The sequence below is a fragment of the Caretta caretta genome, chromosome 20 (genome assembly GCF_965140235.1).
Source record: "Caretta caretta isolate rCarCar2 chromosome 20, rCarCar1.hap1, whole genome shotgun sequence".
Taxonomy (NCBI): Eukaryota; Metazoa; Chordata; order Testudines; family Cheloniidae; genus Caretta; species Caretta caretta.
Window position 1 is genome coordinate 8,622,601 of NC_134225.1, and position 22,830 is coordinate 8,645,430.

The 22,830-nt window shown below is 47.9% G+C and overlaps 1 protein-coding gene across 11 annotated transcripts; it reads left to right on the forward strand.

Annotated features, from left to right (window-relative positions):
* The first annotated feature begins 1,105 nt into the window (after nucleotides 1–1,105).
* LOC125628983 (uncharacterized) lies at nucleotides 1,106–22,449 on the forward strand. 11 transcript variants are annotated; one of them, XM_075121649.1, is made up of 6 exons: nucleotides 1,268–1,460; nucleotides 9,508–9,540; nucleotides 12,504–12,651; nucleotides 12,811–13,133; nucleotides 15,200–15,261; nucleotides 20,290–22,449. In XM_075121649.1, the coding sequence occupies exon 6, from the start codon at nucleotides 20,298–20,300 to the stop codon at nucleotides 21,894–21,896; it is 1,599 nt and encodes a 532-aa protein (XP_074977750.1). In that variant the 5' UTR covers nucleotides 1,268–1,460; nucleotides 9,508–9,540; nucleotides 12,504–12,651; nucleotides 12,811–13,133; nucleotides 15,200–15,261; nucleotides 20,290–20,297; the 3' UTR covers nucleotides 21,897–22,449. The 11 variants fall into 11 exon arrangements, 7 of the variants coding, with proteins under 7 accessions (XP_074977750.1, XP_074977749.1, XP_074977751.1 ...); XM_075121648.1 differs by having other exon boundaries at nucleotides 12,811–13,107; XM_075121647.1 differs by having other exon boundaries at nucleotides 1,269–1,460; nucleotides 20,287–22,449.
* Nucleotides 22,450–22,830: the final 381 nt, after the last annotated feature.

Consider the following 22,830-nt stretch of genomic DNA (forward strand, 5'->3'; position numbering starts at 1 on the left):
TTGCAGACATGACACACCCTGACGTACTCCTGTTTTGAATTCAACACTGAGCACACTGTGATCAACACTGCATGTAAAGTTGAAATAGAAGCTTTTGATGACGTTGATTATATGGAAAGGAATTCCAAATGCCTGCAGAATGTGCCATAGGCTGGTTCTGTGAATGCTATCAAAAACCTTCTCAAATTCTATGAACTTTATGTAGAGTTGCCGTTGCCATTCTAAGCACTCTTCTATTATGTTTTGTAGAGTGAAGATCTGGTCTGTACATCCATGTCCTTTCCAAAAACCAGTTTGCTCTTTTCTGAGAATGCTATCAACTGCCTCTGATATACGCTGGACTATGATCTTACGCAATACTTTGCTTAGCACAGATAAAAGTGTGATATTATTACAATCACTGAGAGTTCCTTTCTTTGGTATCTGCACTGTAACCCCATTGGTCCACACATCTGGCACTTTTTCCCTTTCCCAGACTGATGTAAATTGAGGGGCCAGGATAGATGTTGCTAATTTAGGATTTACCTTGAACAATTCTGCATTCAAGTTTTCCTTGCCAGGAGCTTGCCCATTTTTTAAGGATTTGATGGCTTGAATGATCTCTTCCTTAGTTGGGATGTCTGTGTTGATATCTAGATCTTCTTTGCCTCCTTGATGTTTGCTTCCTCTTTAGGTGGCTCTCCGGTCAGGAGTTCTTTGAAATGCTCTGTCCAGCGCATTTCTTGTTCTTTTTCAGTTGTTAGGAGGTGTCCTTGTTTGTTTTTGATGAGAGTGTTTGTTGGTGTCTGTCGTTTACTGCTGTTAAGCCGGGTCATTTTGCAGATGGCTCCTTGTTCACCAGGAGCAGCTGCATCCTCTGCCTGTGTTGCCAGATTATCATTATATTTAATTCAGTTTGCCATCTCTCCGGTGTGCCCTGCTATACGGCTCGTGGTATTTATCCTGTAGCTTCTGGGATTTTGTGACTTCTCTCTTCAGGACTCATCTGGTTTCTAGGGCGTGCCACAGCGCCGGGTGTCAACCACTCCCTCCTTCTCGTCTGCCTGGAGCCCAGACGGGCGTCACTGCTCTGCTTTGCCGTGCAATGACTGACAAATAGCGTGACCAATGAGCTGTTAAAATCATTTCGATTGACGTTAATGTCCGCCTTTCGTATTTGAAGAGGTTCTTGATTGACATTTGTCCACCCTATGGAAAGTAAGAGTGATTTTGATTGACGGCTTTTTTATTCTAATGGCAACAGAGCACAGCGGGAAACTTCTCTGGTGGACAGGGAGGGAGGCGGTGCGTGGCAGGCCCGGCCACCAATGACTTGCAGGTGGGCGGAGCAGCGCGTCCAATGCGGTCGGGAGGCGGGGCTGGACAGCTGCCGTTACCGTCTGTCGCAGGAGGCAGCCGCGGGCCGGGGTGAGCGTGTGAGGTGAGCGTGGGACGTGGAGCTGCTGTCATGAGCTACTCAGGTGAGAGGCTGCCGGGGCCGGGCTCTCGGGGAGGGGGCCGGCTGCCCCCGTCTGTGAGGGGGGTTCTGCGCTGCCCCTCCTCCCCCGTCCCTGCCTGCGGGCCTTGCTCCGAGCTCTCCCCGTGCCCTCGGCGCCCCGGGGCGGGCCTGGACGCGGGCGAAGGGCTGGCCCAGGAGCTCGCTCCTTATTGCGCACCGCCTCCGCCGTGGGGCTGGGGGGACGGCGGGTGGGGACCTGACCGTCGCTTTCCACCCGCCGCATGAGCATGGGGTTTGCGGGGGCCCGGCCGGTTCTGACCCCGGCCCCCTAGCACAGAGCTGTCCTAGATCTGCAGGGGGGGCCGCCGCCACTGACCCGGACCCCCTACTGCATGGCACGGGGCCTGAAGGGGTTGGAGCTGGCGGACCCTGACAGCCTACCGCAAACATGGCCTGGGGCCTTGGGGTGGGGCTGGCCCTGATCCTGATCCCGATCCCCTGTTGCACGGCATGGCATGCGGGTGGCACTGGCCCTGACCCCCCCGCTGCATGGCATGGTATGGGGGTTAGCACGGGCTCCAAGGGGGAGGAGGGCTAGCACTGGTCCTGACCCCCTGCTGCATGGCATGGCATGGCACAGCACGGAGATCAGCACTGTCTCTGACCCTCTGGCGCATGGCACCGTGTGGGGCCTGGTGGGGGGCTGGTGCGGGGCCCGGTGGGGTGTTGGTTCTGACCCTGTCCCCCTATTGCACAGCGTGGGGCCTAGTGGGGCACTGATCCCCTCCCCCTACCACACAGCATTACAGGGGGCCTGATACTCCCCATACACGCATTATCTCCACCACGCAGTGTGTTATGGAGTTTGGGGTGGGTGTGTGTCTGGCACTGACACACACACACGCATACATACGCAACATTGAATGGGCCTCTGGTGATGGGGGTATAATTAGAGTAGAAGCTGACATTGTTTCCCCTTGTATGCAGCATTGCATTGGTGTGAGTATGTGTGTAATAAATAATGAGGGAGGGGAAAACCTGCACTGGTAATATTCTGTCAGTTGTTAGTTTTGGAGACTGTGAGGGTAAAGGTGGAATTGATTATACCCTTACCTTACTGTCACTTGGCAATGATGGATGAGGGAAGGAATTTACACTGCTTCCTCACATACACTCACCATTGCTTGAAGGAATGGGGTATAATAAGGGTGGAGAAGGTGATGGTGATATCTTCTCTCCTTTCTCCCTCACACCATTGCATGGGCTTTGGAGGGCATGTAATAAGCAAGAAGAAGAAGTTGGCACCAATATCCCTGGCTGATGAGCTCGGGGAGGGTGGGGGAATAAGCAGGATAAAGCTGGCACAGATTCTTCCCTTCCCCCTGCATCTGATGAGCTCGGGAGAGAGAAATTGAGATTTATACCCAGCTAGGGTGACAAGGCATGTGGGATTCTGCATATGAGAGGGGGCATCAATCCCTGCTTTTCCTACCCTCTGTTGAAACAAAGGAAAGGGTAGTTGAAGTTGTCCTTTGAGAGTCTCAGGTATTCGGCTGGTAGCCCAGAATTTGCAGCTTTGCTGCTTTTTGCTACAGGTTTGAGATTTTTTTTCTTCCTCAGTGTGGTTGCAATTAACTGCCTTTGGGTGCTGGGTTACACGTTTTGCATTAAATAAAATGAGAGAGGTTGTGGGGGGAGACAGGGAAAATACTAACCTTAGAGCTCAGATTCAATAATACTGTACTGCTAAAAGACTATTAATCTAGCTATGAAATTTGCCTTATTCTGGTCTACTCAATTGTATGTGGAATGTTCAGAACGTTACCTTCCAATACAATGTGTGCAATTTGGACAAATTAATAGTATAATTGGGTTTGTAACTCCTGCTTTGCTTGACACTTTTGTGTCTAAATATAAGGGGTTCACCTTGATCAGTGGAGAAAATCTCACTTATCAAGACCCATCCTCAACTGTGCACTGTGATAGCTGGCCACTGTATTGCTCCCTTTCTTCCCCAAGGTGGCAGCCTGTTCAATGCTGTGCAGGTATGGCAAGGATTCTCAACCATAGGGTCATGGAACTGCTATCATTTTCTACAGACTCTAAGGCTTAATGTAAAAACTGTTTACATTTGTTATGGTTGTGAAGAACCTTCTGAACTGAATCTATCTTGTAGGGGAAGGTTGTACTTTCTTATGGAAAATGTTATGAACAGTTTTTGCTTGATGTATTTTTAAATATTAAATGATTGAGTTCACATGCATTGACTGTAATAACTGATTTCAGTCATCCATAACATAACTAGAGGGTCATAGAATTTGTTGCTTCTGAATGTCCAGCTCATAACATGCACCTGCAGCTGATTGTATCCCTCTTTCTCCCCCACAAGTTCCCTGAATGCCACCCTCACATCCCCCTCTATTTTAGTCTCTGCAACCCACCCTCAAACTGGGGGTTCTGAGTGTGTTCCCCTGCCCCTGTGGCTCTGGGTGCCCTCCCCTCTCTACCATAGGTGAAAGAACTTGCAAAAGCAAACTGCTAGCTCTTTTCATTGCTGAAACAGCACAAAAGGTTCTGGGATGTGGCATTACAGAAGGAGAAGTGGTTGGTTTGGGGGGTCATCAGTGGATAAAAGTTAAGAATCCCTATTAAGTAGTATGGTAAAGAGCTTTGATGTGGTGTATATTGGAAGGAACTATAGAAGTTTTGCTTGTCTATTATACAGTTTGTAGGGAAAGTCTTATTTTTGTAGAAATAGGGTAAAAGTGATGTGAAGCATGTAGCCCTCCTCAAAACAAGAATGCATTTTATATTGGGAGATGAAGGTTTTCAGGATGTACTCCTTGACTGCAACCTTGTAGGCTGTTGCAAATATTAAGAATATATGTTACTTGAGGCTTTCTCCGTTTTCATTTTTGTGGAATTAAAAGCCTTAATCTGAGGTCTGTGTTAATGCTTGTATGGATTATAGGATTATTTCTTGAGGAGGAGGTGGGGGTAGGGGTAGAACATAGTAATGGCTCGATATACATACTTTTTTTCATTGTTCATCTAGAAAACACATTTATGTGATGAGTATCCATTGCAAAATAGATGCCCATATTAAAATTAAAAAACAAAAAAAAACAACTAAATAGCTCAGCCCTGGAAGAATGTGTGCAGACTTTGAAGCTAGATGAATGTGGCATAACAGAAGAAATTGGTTGACTTTGGGAACTGTGGTTGACTTTGGGAATTGGGTGCCAGAAATTGCCAGCTACGAACACAGACGGAGCAGGAAGAGTATGCTGATACAATTACTTGTGTGCAAAATGACAGGTTTCAGAGGAACAGCCGTGTTAGTCTGTATTCGCAAAAAGAAAAGGAGTTCTTGTGGCACCTTAGAGACTAACCAATTAATTGAGCATGAGCTTTCGTGAGCTACAGCTCACTTCATCAGCAGGACAGTGGGGTGGGAGGAGGTATTGTTTCATATTCTCTGTGTATATATAAAGTCTGCTGCAGTTTCCACGGTATACATCTGATGAAGTGAGCTGTAGCTCACGAAAGCTCTTGCTCAAATAAATTGGTTAGTCTCTAAGGTGCCACAAGTACTCCTTTTCTTTTTGTGTGCAAAAGTGTGTGGTCAGAGGTGTAATGAGACCAGACTGGGGTTCCTGCACTTAATTCACCAGTCTTCATCTAATACAGTTACTTTTTGATGTTTCTGGCCTTGTGAAATGAGTGGAGTGTGGTGTTAGGGTGGATGATGGACCTGGCCCTACATCCAGGTTCTACTCAAATCTTCCAGAAATATAACTTTGGTTGATACTTAAGGTATGTCTAGGCTAGAGTTTAGCCCTGTTGTAACTTGAGTTGTTGGTTGCCCTTCTGTTCCCTTTCCTGCAGTATATTATGTTTATAGTCATTCAGTTTCTCTGTACAGGTGATTCGATTAGCAGAAAAGTTAATAAGATTCCATTATCTGTTCATATATCTGTGGTTAAATGATTCTTTGGTAAAGGATTCTACGTAAATGTTTTGCATATACAGGAGGCATGACTTACAGCTTAATACGTTCTGTATTAACTTCTGTATCTCTGATATAAAGTGGCTTAAAACATACCCAGACATGTACAAGAAGCAAAGGTAAAGCAAAACCCTCCTATCTTTGAACTGGAAGTAGGCATTATATCTCTGTTCCTTATCTTTAGAAGAACTAAGACTACACATCTCTATGTAACTCCATTCTTGAATGGAGTTGTCTGTTTAAAATTGGTATCGTCTAGTGTGAAGTCTTCCAGTTTCTAACTAAAATTCTCAGTGACTTGATGGTAACTTCAAGAGGTGAGCTTGCTTTGTATGTGGCACCTGTTGAGGTGTGTGTAATCTTGAGGAGTCACCTTTCTGTATCAAGCATCAAACAGAAGCATGTCAGTCAGCCTCTTGCAGGGCTAGAAATGCAGCACTATTGCTGATGTAGGAAAATGCTAAAACTAGTCAGGAAACTTGTGTATTCTAGGTTCTAAGAGGAGACGATAATGCCAGTTTTAAAAAGCTACTGGCTCACAACTTTTTTGGTGATCAGTCCTGCTCCCTTCTCTGCAACAGACACTCTGTGTAGCAGATCCAGTGTAGTCCTACTCTGGGTCTGGATAGGAATTTGGGAGCCCACATAAGGGGATTCACGCCGAACCTAACCCAGCAGGGAGATTCTTGTGTACTAGGGATTTGGCAGTGGGGGTTCAGAAACTTTGGTTAAAATCCAGTGGTGCTGACTGTTTTGGCCATGGTTACCATTGCAGCTAATCCATGTTCTTCACTGGTATGATGGCACCTATCAGTAAATGACAAATTTTGTACTGGAGACAAGCCCCTAGTGAGGGCACAGGCAATGGAGAGCATATCCCATCCCTAAGACTGTATTACCAGATGCAAAGCAAGTTGCTAGTGAGTGATTCCTTCCCTTCCAGTCCAAGATGTTGCTGTGATCTAGGCCTTGGGCAAATAACAGCCTTTGTTCCAAGCTGCATCTTTCTATAGATATTGAAAAACAAAACTCGCCAGTTCCCGTTGGAAGGGTATCTTTTCAGACACAAGTGCTAGAAACTTAAGCTTGAATTAAAATAACATTATACAGAAACTCATGAGTAAGGACACTACTCTCGAGAGCAGTAGTTTTCAGACTGCGGGTCGCGACCCAATAATGGGTCACGGTGGCTCTGGTCAGCACCACTGACTGGGCCATTAAAAGTCCTGTTGGCGGTGCTGCCCGACTAAGGCAGGCTAGTCCCTACCTGTTCTGACCACCGGAAGTGGCCAGCAGCAGGTCCAGCCCCTACCCCGAGCACCAGCTCCACGCTCCCATTGGCCGGGAACCACCAGGTGGGAGCTTGGGGGGTGATGCCTACGGTGAGAGCCACATGGAGCTGCTTGCACGACTCCACCTAGGAGCTGGACCTGCTGCTGAACACTTTCAGGGTGCAGCATGGTCCGCAGTGCAAGGACAGGTAGGGACCAGCCTGCCTTAACCCCCTCCCTCCCACCATGCCACTGACTGGGAGCTGCCCAAGGTAAGCCCATGCTCCAACCCCATGCCCCCAGCCCTGAGCCCCCACCCAAACCCCCCATCCCAGAGCCCTGACCCCTTCCCACACCCCAACCCCCTTCCCCAGTCCTGAGGCCCTCCCACACACCCAGAGCCCGCTCCTGCATCCCAAACCCTTCGTTCCTGGCCCCATCCCACAGCCTGCACTCCTGCCCCAGCCCTGAGCCCCTCCCAAACCCCTCATCCTCCAGCTCCGTTGGGTCACAGGCATCAATTTTCTTCAACTGGGTCGCCAGCAAAAAAATTTGAAAACCACTGCTCTAGAACATGTTTCCTACTTGTTGTTGTTATGGTACTCCTGAGGGAATTCTGCGCCAAGAAAATAAAAATGCTGCACACAATATTTTTAAAATTTTGCAAATTTTATTTGTTAATAAATAAATGTGGAGGCGCCAGCATAGCAGTGGTGAGCACAGACCACTGGCTGCACAGAGGTGGGAGATCACCCTGTAGGCCCCCCACCCATTGAACAGGGACTCTGCAGTGAGGCTGCACCTGACCCTAGCAGAGCACAAGGGCTGGGCCTGCTGCAGAAACACCCTTGGGCTCTGCACCAGTTGTGGGCAGGCAGGCTCAGCCCAGCAGGGTCCAACTGTGGAGGGCTTTGTGTAGGTGGATCTAGATGTGGGATAAGAGGGTTTTGTGTGGGGCACCCTGGGTGGGGGAAGCTCAGTGGAGGATCTGGATGCACAAGGGAGGTTCCAGATGCAGGGACAATGGGACTCTGCAGGGGGGTCCAGGTGGAGAGAGATGAGATTCAGCGAGGGGGTCTGGGAGTGGGACTTGCTGGGTTTGGGGGTCTGGGTGCAGCCGATTAGGACTCAGTGGGGGTCCAGGTGCGGAGGGCTCGTCAGGGTGGTCCGGGTGCAGGGGTGTGGGGTTTGTCAGAGTGGGGGTTCAATGGGCCTGCTTAATAGGGGAGCCTCAGCTGCTGCCAGCACCAGGATCCCCCCCATCCGCTTCTCTTCCCCATCCTATCCCTTTCTCCACTGCTCCTATCTCCCTCCCCTCACTCCTACATCCCGTCCCCCTTTCTTCCCCACTACCTCTTTTCCCCCCTCAGCCACCCTTCCAATGACTCACCAGTGGCACTCACCATTGTATGGAAAACAGGATGGCTCCCAGCACGCATAGAACTGAACTAAACTGGGAGGAGTGGTAGATACGGAGGGTAGGGATAGAATACAGAGGGACCTAGACAAATTAGAGGATTGGGCCAAAAGAAATCTGATGAGGTTCAACAAGGACAAATGCAAAGTCCGGCACTTAAGACGGAAGAATCCCATGCACTGCTACAGACTAGGGACTGAATAGCTAGGCAGCAGTTCTGCAGAAAAGGACCTGGGGTTAAAGTGGATGAGAAGTTGACTCATCCAGCAGTGTGCCCTTGTTGCCAAGAAGGCTAACGGCATTTTCGGCTGTATAAGTAGGGGCATTGCCAGCAGATTGAGGGATGTGATCATTCCCCCTCTATTCAACATTGGTGAGGCCTCATCTGGAGTACTGTGTCCAGTTTTGTGCCTCACGCTACAAGAAGGATGTGGAAAGAGTCCAGCGGAGGGCAACAAAAACTATTAGGGGGCTGGAGCACATGACTTACGAGGAGAGGCTGAGGGAACTGGGATTGTTTAGTCTGCAGAAGAGAAGAATGAGGGCGGGATTTGATAGGTGCTTTCAAGTACCTGAAAGGGGGTTCCAAATAGGAGGGATCTAGACTGTTTTCAGTGGTAGCAGATGACAGAACGAGGAGTAATGGTCTCAAGTTGCAGTGCGGGAGGTTTAGGTTGGATATTAGGAAAAACTTTTTCATTAAGGTGGAATCTCCTTCCTTAGAGGTTTTTAAGGTCAGGCTTGACAAAGCCCTGGCTGGGATGATTTAGTTTGGGATTGGTCCTGCTTTGAGCAGGGGGTTGAACTAGATGACCTCCTGAGGTCCCTTCCAACCCTGATATTCTATGATAGAAGAGGGGTATGACTGGCACCAGGACCAAGGAGGCAGAGTCAGCTAGCGGGGAGGGGCACTCTCCATCATCCAGGCAGCTCTGCACTCTCAGAAATAGGCAGTGGCATGTGACCCCACACAGCCCCCATCGGTTCTGTTGAGGGAGCAATACCCCCTCTCCTCCCTAAACTATGCTCATGGGAGGGCACCCCCCTCCCCCCGATTTGCCTCTCTTCTGGCTGCTCTTGGTGCTGTGCTGCTGGGGAGAGACACATGACCACTCTTGAGACTTCCCTTTGCTTCCCCAACCTTATCTGTGGGGGACATGAATTCTACACGCTCAGAGGTGCAGAATTCTTTCGGAGTAATATATGTTTTTCTGATCTCTTTTTAGGAGTATCCACTGTGATACAGTCTGGCTTATTTGGGTGCATTTGATGGTCAGATCTTAAATAGCATAGATTCTCCTTATGCTCTAGCTAGAACAGCTGGCATTACCATATAATCTTGGGTTTTGACCACCTTTTGGTCTTTTTCTAGGTTATGGCAACTGGAACTCTGGGACAAACAGAGGCAAGTATAGTAAAATCTTAATACATTATCATGAACAAATGTCATTTAATGTAATCAGTTAGAAAAATGATTATAAAATTGAAGGTTTTCACAGCTCAAATCTGTTCCCCCATGTCTGAATAAAATCCTCTTAGGTCACACACCAGTCTATTTCGGTCAGCATTGCATAGCCCATTTAACTGTGACAGTCAACTCTTTACTATTCTGCCCTGTGCATCAACAAAACCAGATATTTCTGTTCCCAGAAGTCAGCACAGTTTGTATCCACTATCTGTTTTCCTTCAGTCTTTCTGTCTATCACTTCGCTATGAAATGGCACTGAAGATTAAAGTGCTGTCCTAGCATGCCAGAAGACTGAATTTCTAGTTCTTGTGCCTGAAAGACACACAAAATGGCAGTGTGTCTGCATTTAGGCCGAAACTTGAAACAGGTCTCCCTTTATAAATACTTGTCTTTTTCCAGAGGCCATGCTCACTGTGCTCAGACTAGAGTGTGATGCCCAGCTAAGTGGGAGAATCTCCCTAATCTGTACGCTTTAATTAGCACAAGGAAGCCCTCTCCACTCCACAAAGACTGACTAGCAGAACAGTATAGTGGTGTAGTTTTTTTGTTTTTTTTTTGTTTGTTTGTTTGTTTTTTTTGGTATTACTGACTGGTAGTTTAAACTGTAGTCGGTGTTTTACAAAGGATTTTGACCTTTTCACTATCTTCAGAGCTAGCTGGAAAACTTATTTTTGTAAAAACCAAAAAAAATCATGATTTTTCCCACTTTTCAATCAACTAGTTATTTTGTCAAAATATACAGTAAGGTGAGCTTTCTAGCAGTGTCATTGTTTTACTACTTGTGTTAGAGTATCACTTAAGGTCCCCATTTAAGATCAGAGTTAAAGGGACAAGACAGAGGGAAGGTGAGAGAGATTGTGACTTCCCCAAAGATATTCTAGGTCAGTGGTAGATCAGGAATAGATCTGAGGTATCCTGACTCCTAGGTAAGTGCTCTGTCTACTACCTTCTAATGCTATTAAATATTCTTAAACTACAAAAGACATTAGAACAAAGTACAGCTTACATTAAGAACGGCATCTGAGTCCTCACATTGTTACTGCAGAACACATTGGCCATGCCACAGATCAGTGAGCAAGGAGGAACCAAGTATCCTCTCCCCCCTGTTCAGGCAGAGATCATCTGTACTTCTCTGCACCCTAAAAGGGAAGCTGAGTACCAAAGCAGATAGGCTTGAGCAATCAGTCAGAGGGCTCTAGCTCCTTTGCCCAGTGCTTTGGCTAAATGTATCCATTTGCGTCCATGAGATATTCATCTCCAGGAGGTGAGATCTCACAGCATCCAGTGCTCCTGTTCTGTCTCAGGTACAGCCAGAGTTATTGGTATCCCTTCCATCCAGTGTTTATGCTGTCCCAGATCCTCCAGAAGATCAGGGAGGGGAGAGCAAGGGTAAGTCTGGGTAAGCTCTTTATTGACCAAGGAGACAGGATTTCTCTGGCTTGATCAACCTTGCATCAGGCCCTCCTGTCTTCCTTCTTCACAGAGAGGTTCCATTATTGCAAGAACCAGCTCACTAGGACAATCCAGAAAGGCAAAGTTGAGCTGCCTGGCATTTGGAAGGAGACGAAGGACTGAGGAATAGCCAGAGAAGCCTATTTCTGCTCTTCTGGCATCTAGAAGAGTCAGCCAACAGCACTGTCTCTCAACTAGGACAAGTTCCAGGAGCTGGCGTAGCAAGCCCAAGTGTCTCCAGCTAAGGCCCTGGTAGGAGGCAAGATGGGCCAATGATTGAGGCATGAGCTAAGGACTTGGGAGACCTGGGTTCAATTCCCGCCTCTGCTATGAGTTTCCTGTGTGACCTCAGACAAGTCACTTCTCTCTGTGCCTCAGTTCCCCATATGTACAAAGGGGTGAGGAGACGATAAGAACATTAGAGTGTGAGGTGTATTCTGTGAGGAACATTTCTAATTTATTCAGAGATCACAGTTTTAACTGACCCACTCTCCCATGGTACCAGTACCTTTAGGTTAAACATTATGTTTCTCACCGTTCTAGAAAAGAGAGCTTTTTGTTTTAAAAGAAAACTTTCATAGAAGCAATGGCATCTGGTAGTTAGGAAATAAAAGAATTAAAACAAATCAATCTTTGCAGACCACTTTCTTAACAAAAAAAAAAAGTCCATATCTGACATGCTAGGAAAAGGATTTGGACTGACAAATTACCCCAGAGAAACGGGGTTTGATTTGGAAGAGAGGAGCAGCAACTGTAACATGATACAAAAAAATGTCTTAAGATACTGCTTCAATGGTGCCTCACATCGGTGAGATACTAAATGGGGATAAATGTTGGAAAAACCGCGATGAAAGAGGAGATTGTGTATATATATACAGTGGATGTGCCCAGCTGTTAGAGCATTGGGATACAATTCATAACCAAACTTCACAAACTGTTGGATATCTATTCTAAAGGATCCTCCGATAATCCTTCTAGCAAAAAATGGTCACTCAAACAGAATGAAGAATTAATCTCATCTGCTAGTAGCTGCTAAGCTACTGCTAGCCTCCTAGCAGGAAAAAAAAATAGTCCAACTCTAGAGGAATGGTTCAAAAAATGTGGCAGGTTGTTATGGAAAAATTAATGCACCAATTACATACTCGGCAAAACAAAGGAACTTAGATATTTGGTTACCTTTATTCAATACTCAAAGTACATTCTCCTGCAAAATATCAGTGCACCTGTCCAATTTTTTTGAATATTACTATTTGATAGGCCTGGCTTGTTCGATATGTGCAATCAGATTTCACTCTCTGTGATAAAATCACAGAACCCATCCGTGTGTTGTGGGCATTGTAAAGTGGTAGCACCCTGTGAAATAGAGCTGATTTATTGTATGACTAGGTTGCTCTAAAGAAGAGCTCACTGTTGTAATGACTATTTTGTCTCCAACGTTTACATGGCAGAGATTTGTAAACCTGTTAAACCTTCCTAAATAAATAGTTAGAGAAGATTGTGAGGGGCCGTGGAGGGAACATCTGTCCCTACAGTGGTGCTACCATCAAAGGGCCTGGGAGAAGCTCTGTTCAGCACCTTGGAGTCTACAGGCAGAAGGTAAATTTTCTTTCCACTAGGAGACTAATGAAGCCACCCTGAGGAAGTGCTTAATCTACCTCCCCTGCCCCCTCCATACATGCATGGGGCTAATCCCTGGGGTTACTGAGCAAACTATTCTTCTGGGAACTGTTACTTACGGGGTCTCTCCTTGGCTAGGAGACTCGCAGCACTTGGAGCCCTGTCCCTGGAAGCACAGCACTGTTCCTCGCATGCAGAAAAGGAAATTGGAACGAATGTGGATTTGTCCCTATTCCACAGCCAGCAGGGAAGAGTGCATCAGTCCCGCTGTGTCTGAGGCTATTGTACCCATCAAAGGGTAGAGCACAAGTCAGAGGTGCAGGGCGCCCAAACACAAAAGACTCAACGCTCTTGTCAACCCATGCCACCTACCTGCAGAGATCAAGAAAGCTTTCAACGCCTCCATCGCAAGACAGGAGTGCACCTCCTTTCCTGGTGAGTGCCCAGAACACATCCGTCAGGTAAGGAGGACAGTGCAGAGCCTGGATCTAGAACCAAACAGAAAAACATCACAGACTAATACAAAGCCCTTATATCTAGGTGAGGCCCTAAGTCACCAGTCTTCCTGATGATGTAGCAGAGCTTGGGGGTGGGGATCTGCCACTCAGTGGATTTCCCGGGGAACTGGTGTCTGGGATGCCCCACTTAGCGGAGCTCTCTAGGAGACCAGAAGAATCTCTGAAGCACTGCTCTGTTTGTTTCCAGTTGAAAGACCATGGAAACCTGGCCAGTAAATCCTGCTGTTCCCTACTGGTGCCTCCTTGATCCGTTTACAGATCAGAGTCCTGCAATATAGGGTGGTGACAGAGCTATGGATTGGAATGGAAAGAGCTCTGAGTTCTCTTCTAATAGTCTGTTTTTAAGAACAGGTTAGACAAACACCTGTCAGGGATGCTGTCTGTTTAGCTGGTCCTGCCTCAGCACAGGGGGCTGGACATGATGAATTCTCAAAGTCCTTCCAGCCTGATATTGTTCTTGATCCTGAATTATAGCAATCTTCAGGACAAGAAGGTCCTAGACTCCTCAGGATGATGGGGGTCATTCAGATCATGTCTGTTATAATAAACCACAGGGCTTTCCTGTGCCTTCATTTTATATTGTATTATTAAAAGCTATAGTGCATTGTCCTCATTTCTGGCTGGGAGGGAGCAGGGATAAGGAAGAGACAAGAGAAAACACGGGGCAAATCAAATCACTATCTTAGACGTATGTATATGAATACGAGAATTATGGGGAATAAGCAGGAACTTGAAATGGTAGTTAATAAACACAGCTATGACATAGCTGGCATCATAGAGACTTGGTGGAATATTGGTATACCAGGGTACAGCTTTCTCAGGGAAAAAAGATAGGAGATGTTGTTTTAAAATATATACACTTGTACTGAGGTTGTGATGGAAATAGGAGACATAAGAATGGCCATACTGGGTCAGACCAAAGGTCCATCCAGCCCATTATCCTGTCTGCTGACAGTGGCCAATGCCAGGTGCCCCAGAGGGAGTGAACCTAACAGGTAATGATCAAGTGAGCTCTCTCCTGCCATCCATCTCCACCCTCTGACAAACAGAGGCTAGGGACACCATTCCTTACCCATCCTGGCTAATAGCCATTAAGACAGACCTGTTGAAAGTCTCTGGGTAAGGATAAAGGGTAAAAAAACAAGGGTGATGTCATGATAGGGGTCTACTACAGACCACCGAACCAGGAAGAAGAGGTGGATGAGGCTTTTTTTAAACAAGTAACAAAATCATCCAAAGCACAGGACTTGATGGTTTTGGGAGACTTCAAGTACCCAGACATCTGTTGAGGGGGGGGAAAACACAGCACTGGGCACAGATTATCCAGCAAGTTCTTGGAATGTATTGCAGACAATTTTTATTTCAGAAGGTGGAGAAACCTACCAGGAGAGAGGCTGTTCTAGATTTGATTTTGACACAAATTCTCAACCAGTTCCTCTCTGTAAGTGGAAGGCAGCTTGGGTGAAAGTGATCGTGAAATGGCAGAGTTCTTGATTCTAAGTAATGGTAGGAGGGAAAACAGCACAATAAAGATAATGGATTTCAAGAAGGCAGACTTTGGCAAACTCAGGGAATTGATAGGTAAGATCCCATGGGACACAAGTCTAAGGGGAAAAAACAGTTCAAGAGAGTTGGCAGATTTTCAAAGAGACCTTATTAAGGGCACAAGAGCAAACTATCCCACTGTGTAGGAAAGATAGGAAGTATGGCAAGAGACCACCCTGGCTTAACCAGGAGATCTTCAATGACCTGAAACTCAGAAGAGAGTGTTACAAAACGTGGAAACTAGGTCCAATTACAAAGGATGAATATAAACAAATAACACAAGTATGTAGGCCAAGGCACAAAATGAGATTCAACTAGCTAACAACAAAGGGTATCAAAAAACATTCTACAAATACATTTAAAAGCAAGAGGAAGATCAAGGACTGGGTAGGCTCAATGAGGGGGAAGACAATAACTGAAAATGTGGAAATGGCAGAAGTGCTAAGTGACTTTTTTTGTTTCAGTTTTCACCAAGAAGGTTGGTGGTGATTGGACGTCTAACATAGTGAATGCCAGTGAAAATGAGGTAGGAGCAGAGGCTAAATTATGGAAAGAACAAGTTAAAAATTACTTACTCAAGTTAGGTGTCTTCAAGTCACCAGGGCCTGATGAAATACATCCTAGAATACTCAAGGAGCTGACTGCAGAGATATCGGAGCCACTAATGATTATCTTCAAAAAGTCATGGAAGACGGGTGAGATTCCAGAGGACTGGAAAAGGGCAAATCTAGTCCCAATCTATAAAAAAGGGAAATAGGGACAACCTGGGGAATTACAGAATTACAGGGAATTACAGGGAATTACAGTCAGCTTAACTTCAGTACCTGGGAAGATAATGGAGTAAATAAGCAATCATTTGCAAACACCTAGAAGACAATAAGCTAATAAGTAACAGTCAACATGGGTTTGTCAAGAACAAATCATGTCAAGCCAAACTAAGAGTTTTCTTTGACAGGGTAACAAGCCTTGTGGATGGGGGGGAAGTGGTAGATGTGGTATATCTGGACTTTAGTAAGGTTTCTGATACTATCTCGCATGACTATCTCATAAACAAACTAGGGAAATACAACCTAGATGAGTGGTCCCCAAACTTTTTACCTCACACTCCCCTCTTACCCCTGTCCACATCCTCCTCTCCTCTTCCACCCCCACCCCTCCCAAAATAAAAAAAACAGACTGGGAGTGGGGCCAGTGCTGGGGTTGGACACAGGGCCACAAGTGGAGCCATGGCTGGCGGTGGAGCTGTGGCTGGGCCGGGAGCCAGGGGGCTACCCTTTATCGATAAAATCAAGTGCTATGTGGAAGTGTTATCAGGGAAGTTCCACTAAGCCAGCTGCTGTCCCCAGCAGTGTGTCACCTGCAGCATGGTTCTTGTTTTGTTCCCTACACTGCAATAGAAGCCCAAACAAAATAAACATGCCTGCATCATGCCCTGGAGCTTCCCACTGAAGCAACTTCCCAGCATCTTTAAGTTCACGCACGACCCCTCTACCTATCAGTCCTGCTACCACTGGGTCTTGCAGGCCCACTGAAAAACTCAGAGGGCCAATGAGCCCATCTCCGCCACCCAGCCTTCCTCAGGGCCCCCAGCCGCAACCAGTTATGATTATTTCCTCCACCACAACACTGGGGCTGAGTCAAAGGATAAGAGGTGATTTGTGAATGGTACCCCACAGGCTAGCCTCCTCACTACACAACGCTCTTCCCTCCCATCCCACAATCTGTTCTCTCCCTGTTCAAAGAACCATCCCACCCCAAATATAGTTCCCCCAATTCTCTTTCCCTCTGGAAAACCAATTCCTGCCACCACACAATAGACTCCAAAAATCACTTCCCACCCAAAAACAGGAATACATATTCCTTCCAGCACAATGAATTTCACAAGTCAAAAAACAAAAGAAAATCTAACGCATTTTCTAGCTAGATTACTTCCTAACTTTATAGGAGTTGAACTGCTTCCTTTCTTGATCTGTCCGCGGCAGAGGCATCACACAGACAGACACACACAAGCCTTCCCCCTGCCAGATTTCAAAGTATCCTTGTCCCCTCATTGGTCATTTTGGGTCAGTTGCCAGCGAGGTTACCTTAGCTTCTTAACCCTTTACAGGTGCAGGGATTTTGCCTCTGGCCAGGAGGGATTTTATAGCACTGTATACAGAAAGGTGGTTACCCTTCCCTTTAATTTATGACAAGCAAAAACTACCCAGTACTGGATTATAACCCAACCAACCCTATTTTTACTCCAAGCTATTTAGGGACCCATTGTGCTGGGTGATCCAGTCTCAGTTTTGGGTCTCTAAGCAAGACACAAAACATCATGGTTCTAACTTGACATTTGCAAACCATCACCCTGATGGTATGCAAGATCCCTTCCCTTAATGAATTGTCTATTTGTTTAAGCTCTGATTCTACCAAGATTTATGCAAATGCTCAATTTTCAGCCTACACAGTGTGGGAAGTTTTGGCAGGATCAGGGTCTTCACTTGTAAGCTCTCCAAAGCACAGACTATCTCAACAGCTGCCAAATTTGGTACTGCTCCACGTGTGACATGTTATAAAAGTTATGTCACTGGTTAACTTGCATGCAATCATAAAATCCACCTTAATGCTAAATCCCTACAATTTTTAACTAGTGTATTTGTCATGTAAGACAGGAGAGGAAGAACACAAATTTCTTGAGAGCAATATCAACTTTTATTTTTAAAAACATTTCTAGTCTGTGGCTGGATTCCCCCTCCACCCCTTTATGGAATGAGAAATGCTGCAGTGGGGAAGCCATAACTAAATGGTTCTGAGTGGGGGGAAACACACCCAACAACAGCCCTGAACTCTAAAGACTACCTAAAGCCATCTTTTTCAAAAGTCAGCCACACATTCCAAAATCAAGAGATTATTTTAAAAGTCTTGTTATTCTTTAACTAATTATCCTGGGGTTCTTTTACTTGCCTCACTAAGCGTTTAGGGGGTCACATTTTGACACTGGTGACTTCTGTGGCTCTTCTTCAAGCCCCAGCTCCTGGAGTCCAGTGATCACAGAGAAATCGCAGATTTTACTTTAACCCAAGTGAGTGTCTGGCCCTGGCGTTGGCTGAGAAGCGCTGGAGAACCAGCCCTAAACACACCCTTAAAGGCCCAGGCAGCAAGGGAAACCCCCCAGTATTGCTACTGTGATAAAGTGGCTGGATTGCTAGCCCTGGCTGTGATGGGCAAGCGACCCAGGCTGTCCTGCAGGAACAGGGCATGTGGATTGGTCCGGCCCCACATGCAGCTGGGAATGGGAGCGATACAACCGCAGAGCTGCTTAATCCTCCAGCGGCTAGAGAGGCTCAGAAGTGCCCTGTGTTAACGAGGGACTTCTCCCGAAGTGGGGCCAGGCTGAGGGGCTCCCTGCACCGCCTGCATGGGGTGAGTTGAGGGGTACACTGTTCCACAGGGACCCCTAACCCAGTCAGCCTCAGGGCATCATGGGGGTGCAGTGCCCTGCAGGGACCCCCCAATCTAGCTAGCCTGAGGGCAGCACAGGGGTTTCACTGCCTTACAGGGACCCCCCCCCACACCCACCTTGCACGGGGGTTGCAACGCCCTCCAGTGGCCCCCAACCCAGCCAGCCCCAGGGCCGCACAGGGGTGTGCACTGCCCTGCAGCACCAGGGGTGATGTGGGGATGCACAGCCTAGCTAGGTCCAACAACTCAGCCAACTCCAAGGCAGCATGGGGAAAGGGTGGGGGAAATGTACAGTCCAGCAGGGCTCTCCCCTGCAACCCAATCAGCTAGCTGTATGGGAGAATGCTGGGGGGCAGTAAATGCACAGCCCAGTAGGGTTCCCCCAGCACAACCCAGCCAACTCCAGGGCCACATGGGGAGAAGCATGCACAGCCCAGCAGGGTATCCCAAACTAATTCTGGGGGTGCACAGCCCAGCAGCCTCTCACCCCATTCTGCCTTGTAAGCCAGCCAGCTCACTCCATGGCAGCACAGGGAGAGGTAATATTAAAACAAGATCAAGCATAAACTTTTCTTTGATGCCTTTGTTGAAATGCTAGATTTTTTTAATCTACCCACTGATGACTGGGAGGAAAGAGGAACTGCAAAACAGACTGTTTGTGGCGGGGGGGAGGGGGGAAAGAGGAATTTGCAAGAAAGTTTTGCTCTTCAGCCTTTAAGAGCACTCATGTTACAGGTGCTCTGTCCCCAGGTGTTCTGGGACTTGTAGTACCTATAGCTCATGTGTTGACAGGCTGAGAGCAAGACCTGCTGAGATGAGAAGGCTATAAAAGCCAAGCCACTGTAGTAATGGGAGAAGGAGATCTTTTATGGGGTGAGCTGGAGGGGAGACGCTCTAGTTTTATCAATCCCAGCTGGATTTTTGGCGGTTGTCCCTCACTTCATCTATGCACTCTGTTTTACTTCAACTGCTCATCGGCTTTCCTTGCCTTTCCCCTCTAGACATGTTTGGGCAACACAGTGCTTGGTCTGTTTGTGTAGGAGGTTCAACTCACTCCTTCATCGGGGGTACAGTTGTGCCTCAGTTTCCCCCCACCCTCCATCAGTGACTGTTGTTATCCCCAACTACAAGTATTCAAAAACTGTCAGCTTCTCCCCCCCCCCCCCCCCCCCAAAAAAAAAATACCACGAATGACTTAAAAAACATGAGATTTAAGAAAACAAAACCAGGTTTATCTGCCTTCTTGGTTTTGAGCTTCAGGATGCACACAAGCACTCACATTTTCAAGCAGTTCTTTGCAGCCAGGAATGCAGGAAACCTCTCTGAAGAATTAAAGCGGAAATTCTCATGCAATCTCTTAATTCCAGCCAGTAGGGCTGACACCAAATATCACACAATAGAGGTCACTGGAGTTGGCAACATTGTGTCACACACACCCCCTCAGCTGTAGTTCCAAAGTAGCCTGACTTCCCAGGTCTTGGTTTTATTAATGGCCCAAAAGATACCAATACTTGCACAGGACACCCTCCCCCAATTCCAGCCACACTTTATCCTTATGCTTCTAGACTACAGTCTGCAGACAGTCCAGCCTCCTTTGGATCACAGTGGCCTTCACCTCTCAGCTACAGAGGCTCCCCTTAGCCCTCCCACTGGACTCTGATGACAGCCCTTTCACTTTGCTGAGCTGCAGGGAATTCTTAGCTTTCTCATCAGCCTACGCTCATAGTTCCAGACAGGTTCCTTCTCCAAGCTCAGTCCAGAAAAGACCTAACACCCATAGCTGCTCACCCCAGAAAAGAGCCCTTTCTCTACTACTACAGCAGCTTGGCTTTTTATCTGTCTAATCCCAGCAGGCCTTGCTTTCAGCCAACTATGACTGAGCCCTAGACCCAACAATTGCCAGAATGCCTGGCTTTAAAGAGACAGAGGCCCTGTAATAAGCATGCCCTTAAAGTGACAGTGCTCTCTGTTAGGTCCAACAGCAAACCTTTTTTGCACATTCCCCTTTCCAATTTTTGCCCTCAAAAATTCTTGTGTTGCAGCTCTTCTTTCCTCCCAACCCAGGGGGCAAGTGAGTGAGTGATGCCTGGATTCTCTTTTATTCCAGCAGATGGGAACATGAGTGAGAAGGAGGTGGAGAGCCCTCTGCAGGGATGTCCTGAGGAAGGGAGTAGACCCAAAGGGTACATCCCCCGGGAAGTGGGCTCAGAGAGTCCTGGCGGGTCGGAGTTGCTGGGGGGCAATGACAGAGAGCAGCAGCCGCTGGGCAGATCCCCGCCCTGGGAGAGAGGGCTCCAATCCAAGGAGAAACGCTACAACTGCACTGACTGCAACAAGAGCTTCAGCCAGAGCTCCCACCTCATCCGGCACCAGGGCACCCACACGGGCGAGCGCCCCTACAAGTGCTCTGACTGTGGGAAGAGCTTCACCCAGAACTCCAACCTCGCCCAGCACCAGCGGGTGCACACAGGCGAGCGCCCCTACCAGTGCCTCGACTGTGACAAAAGCTTCACCCAGAGCTCCCACCTGACGGAGCACCAGCGTGTGCACCAGGGTGTCAAGCCCTACAAGTGCACCAACTGCAACAAGAGCTTCAGCCAGAGCTCCCACCTCCTGCGCCACCAGGGCACCCACACGGGCGAGCGCCCCTACAAGTGCCCTGACTGCGGGAAGAGCTTCAGCCAGAACTCCAACCTCGTGCAACACCAGCGCATCCACACGGGCGAGCGCCCCTACAAGTGCGGAGAGTGTGGGAAGAGCTTCAGCTGGAGCTCCAACCTCATTGAGCACCAGCGCGTGCACACAGGCGAGCGGCCAGACAAGTGTCCCGACTGTGGGAAGAGCTTCACCCGCAGCTCTGCGCTCATCCAGCACCGGCGCATCCACAAGGGGCTGAGACCCTACAAGTGCACACAGTGCGGGAAGAGCTTCAACAAGAGCTCCCACCTCATCCGGCACCAGGGCACCCATGCCGCTGGAGAGTTGGCCTGCACGTGTACCAGCTGTGGGAAGAGCTTTACCCAGAGCATCCAGCAGAGGCCACGACCACATCACTGTGCTGACTGTGAGACACGCTTCTCCCGCATTGCCGGCAGCCAGCCACGAGCTGATGTGGCAGTGAAGCCCTACAAGTGTGGGGAGTGTGGTAGAAGCTTCGGGCGCAGCTCGTATCTGGTGCAGCACCAGCGCATTCACACGGGTGACAGACCCTACAAGTGCGGGGACTGTGGAAAGGGGTTTGGGGTCAGTGCCCACCTCACCCGGCACCAGCTCAGCCATGCAGGTGACCAGCCCTACCGATGTCCCCAGTGCGGAAAGACCTTTGGGGAGAGCGCAAAGCTGTTGAGCCACCGGCTGAGCCACGCGGGCGAGCGCCCCTACCAGTGCCCTGACTGCGAGAAGAGCTTCTGCAAAAGCTCCCACCTGGTCAGCCACCAGCGCACCCACACTGGAGAGCGGCCCTACCGCTGCACCATCTGTGACAAGAGCTTCTGCCAGAGCTCCCACCTCATCCGGCACCAGGGCACCCACACAGGTGAGCGCCCCTACAAGTGCTCTGACTGCGGGAAGAGCTTCACCCAGAGCTCCAACCTTGCCCAGCACCAGCGCATCCACACGGGCGAGCGCCCCTACCAATGCAGTGACTGTGGGAAGAGCTTCAGCTGGAGCTCCAACCTCATAGAGCACCAGAGAACCCACCTAGCACAGAAACCCTGAACATGGGCCGGGCCAACGTGTCTGTTTCCTGAGCAAGCGCCCAACGCTGCAGTAAACAGCATGGGGCCAGCAAGACACTTAATAGGGGGAGAAATTACTGAGTGTACAATGCCAAAGACTAGAAACCCTCCCCAGGAGTTAGACTTCTTCACACTGCCAGCAGCGGCTGCCTACCCCAGCCTCGCCTGTTGCAATATCTAGGAGATGATCCCACTTGCCACAAGAGCTAAGGAACCTGTAATAAGGCAAGTCTAAGGGGGTCTAACTTATGCATTCTTTCAACCTCATATGGACAGGCTGTCTACATAGACAGTGGGAGACAGAATGCAGGCCATTTCAGTCCCATGGGCAGCTCCCTAGCATTTGTTCCCTCTTTTTGTCTGTTCTGGCCAGACTCCATCCCAGGATTTTAGTTCCTCTTGGATACCTAGATTTTAGTCCCATTTTTTTAAATTTTCTTTTAATACTGTTATTAATATTTAAGATTTAATATCTGTTATTTCCTGTTGTATTGCAGTGTCTCTCCATATGAAATAAAACCTGCTCCAGCATACCCATTTTCCATCCTAGTGTCCCATTTCAGATGCCGTGTCTTATAACAGTTGTGTGTCTGTCTAGCCTCCAGCTGGGATTTATTATGGGTTCTCCATCTGTGTTCCCACAAAAGTTTTTCCTGTGATCACTGAAGATGCAGCTGCTCTTTTCGGGGGCAATATTTAGTCTAAGGTCCAAAGGCATTTGCTCATAGACTGGCTTTACAGCTCTTTCCATCCTACCTTGTCAAGGCTAGAATATTTTTCTTAAAATTCCCTACATTTCATAGATTCTAAGGCCAGAAGGGACCATTATGATCATCTAGTCTGACCTCCTGTTTAACACAAGCCATACAACTTCCCTGAAATAATTCCTCCAGCAGAGCTTTTATAAAAACATC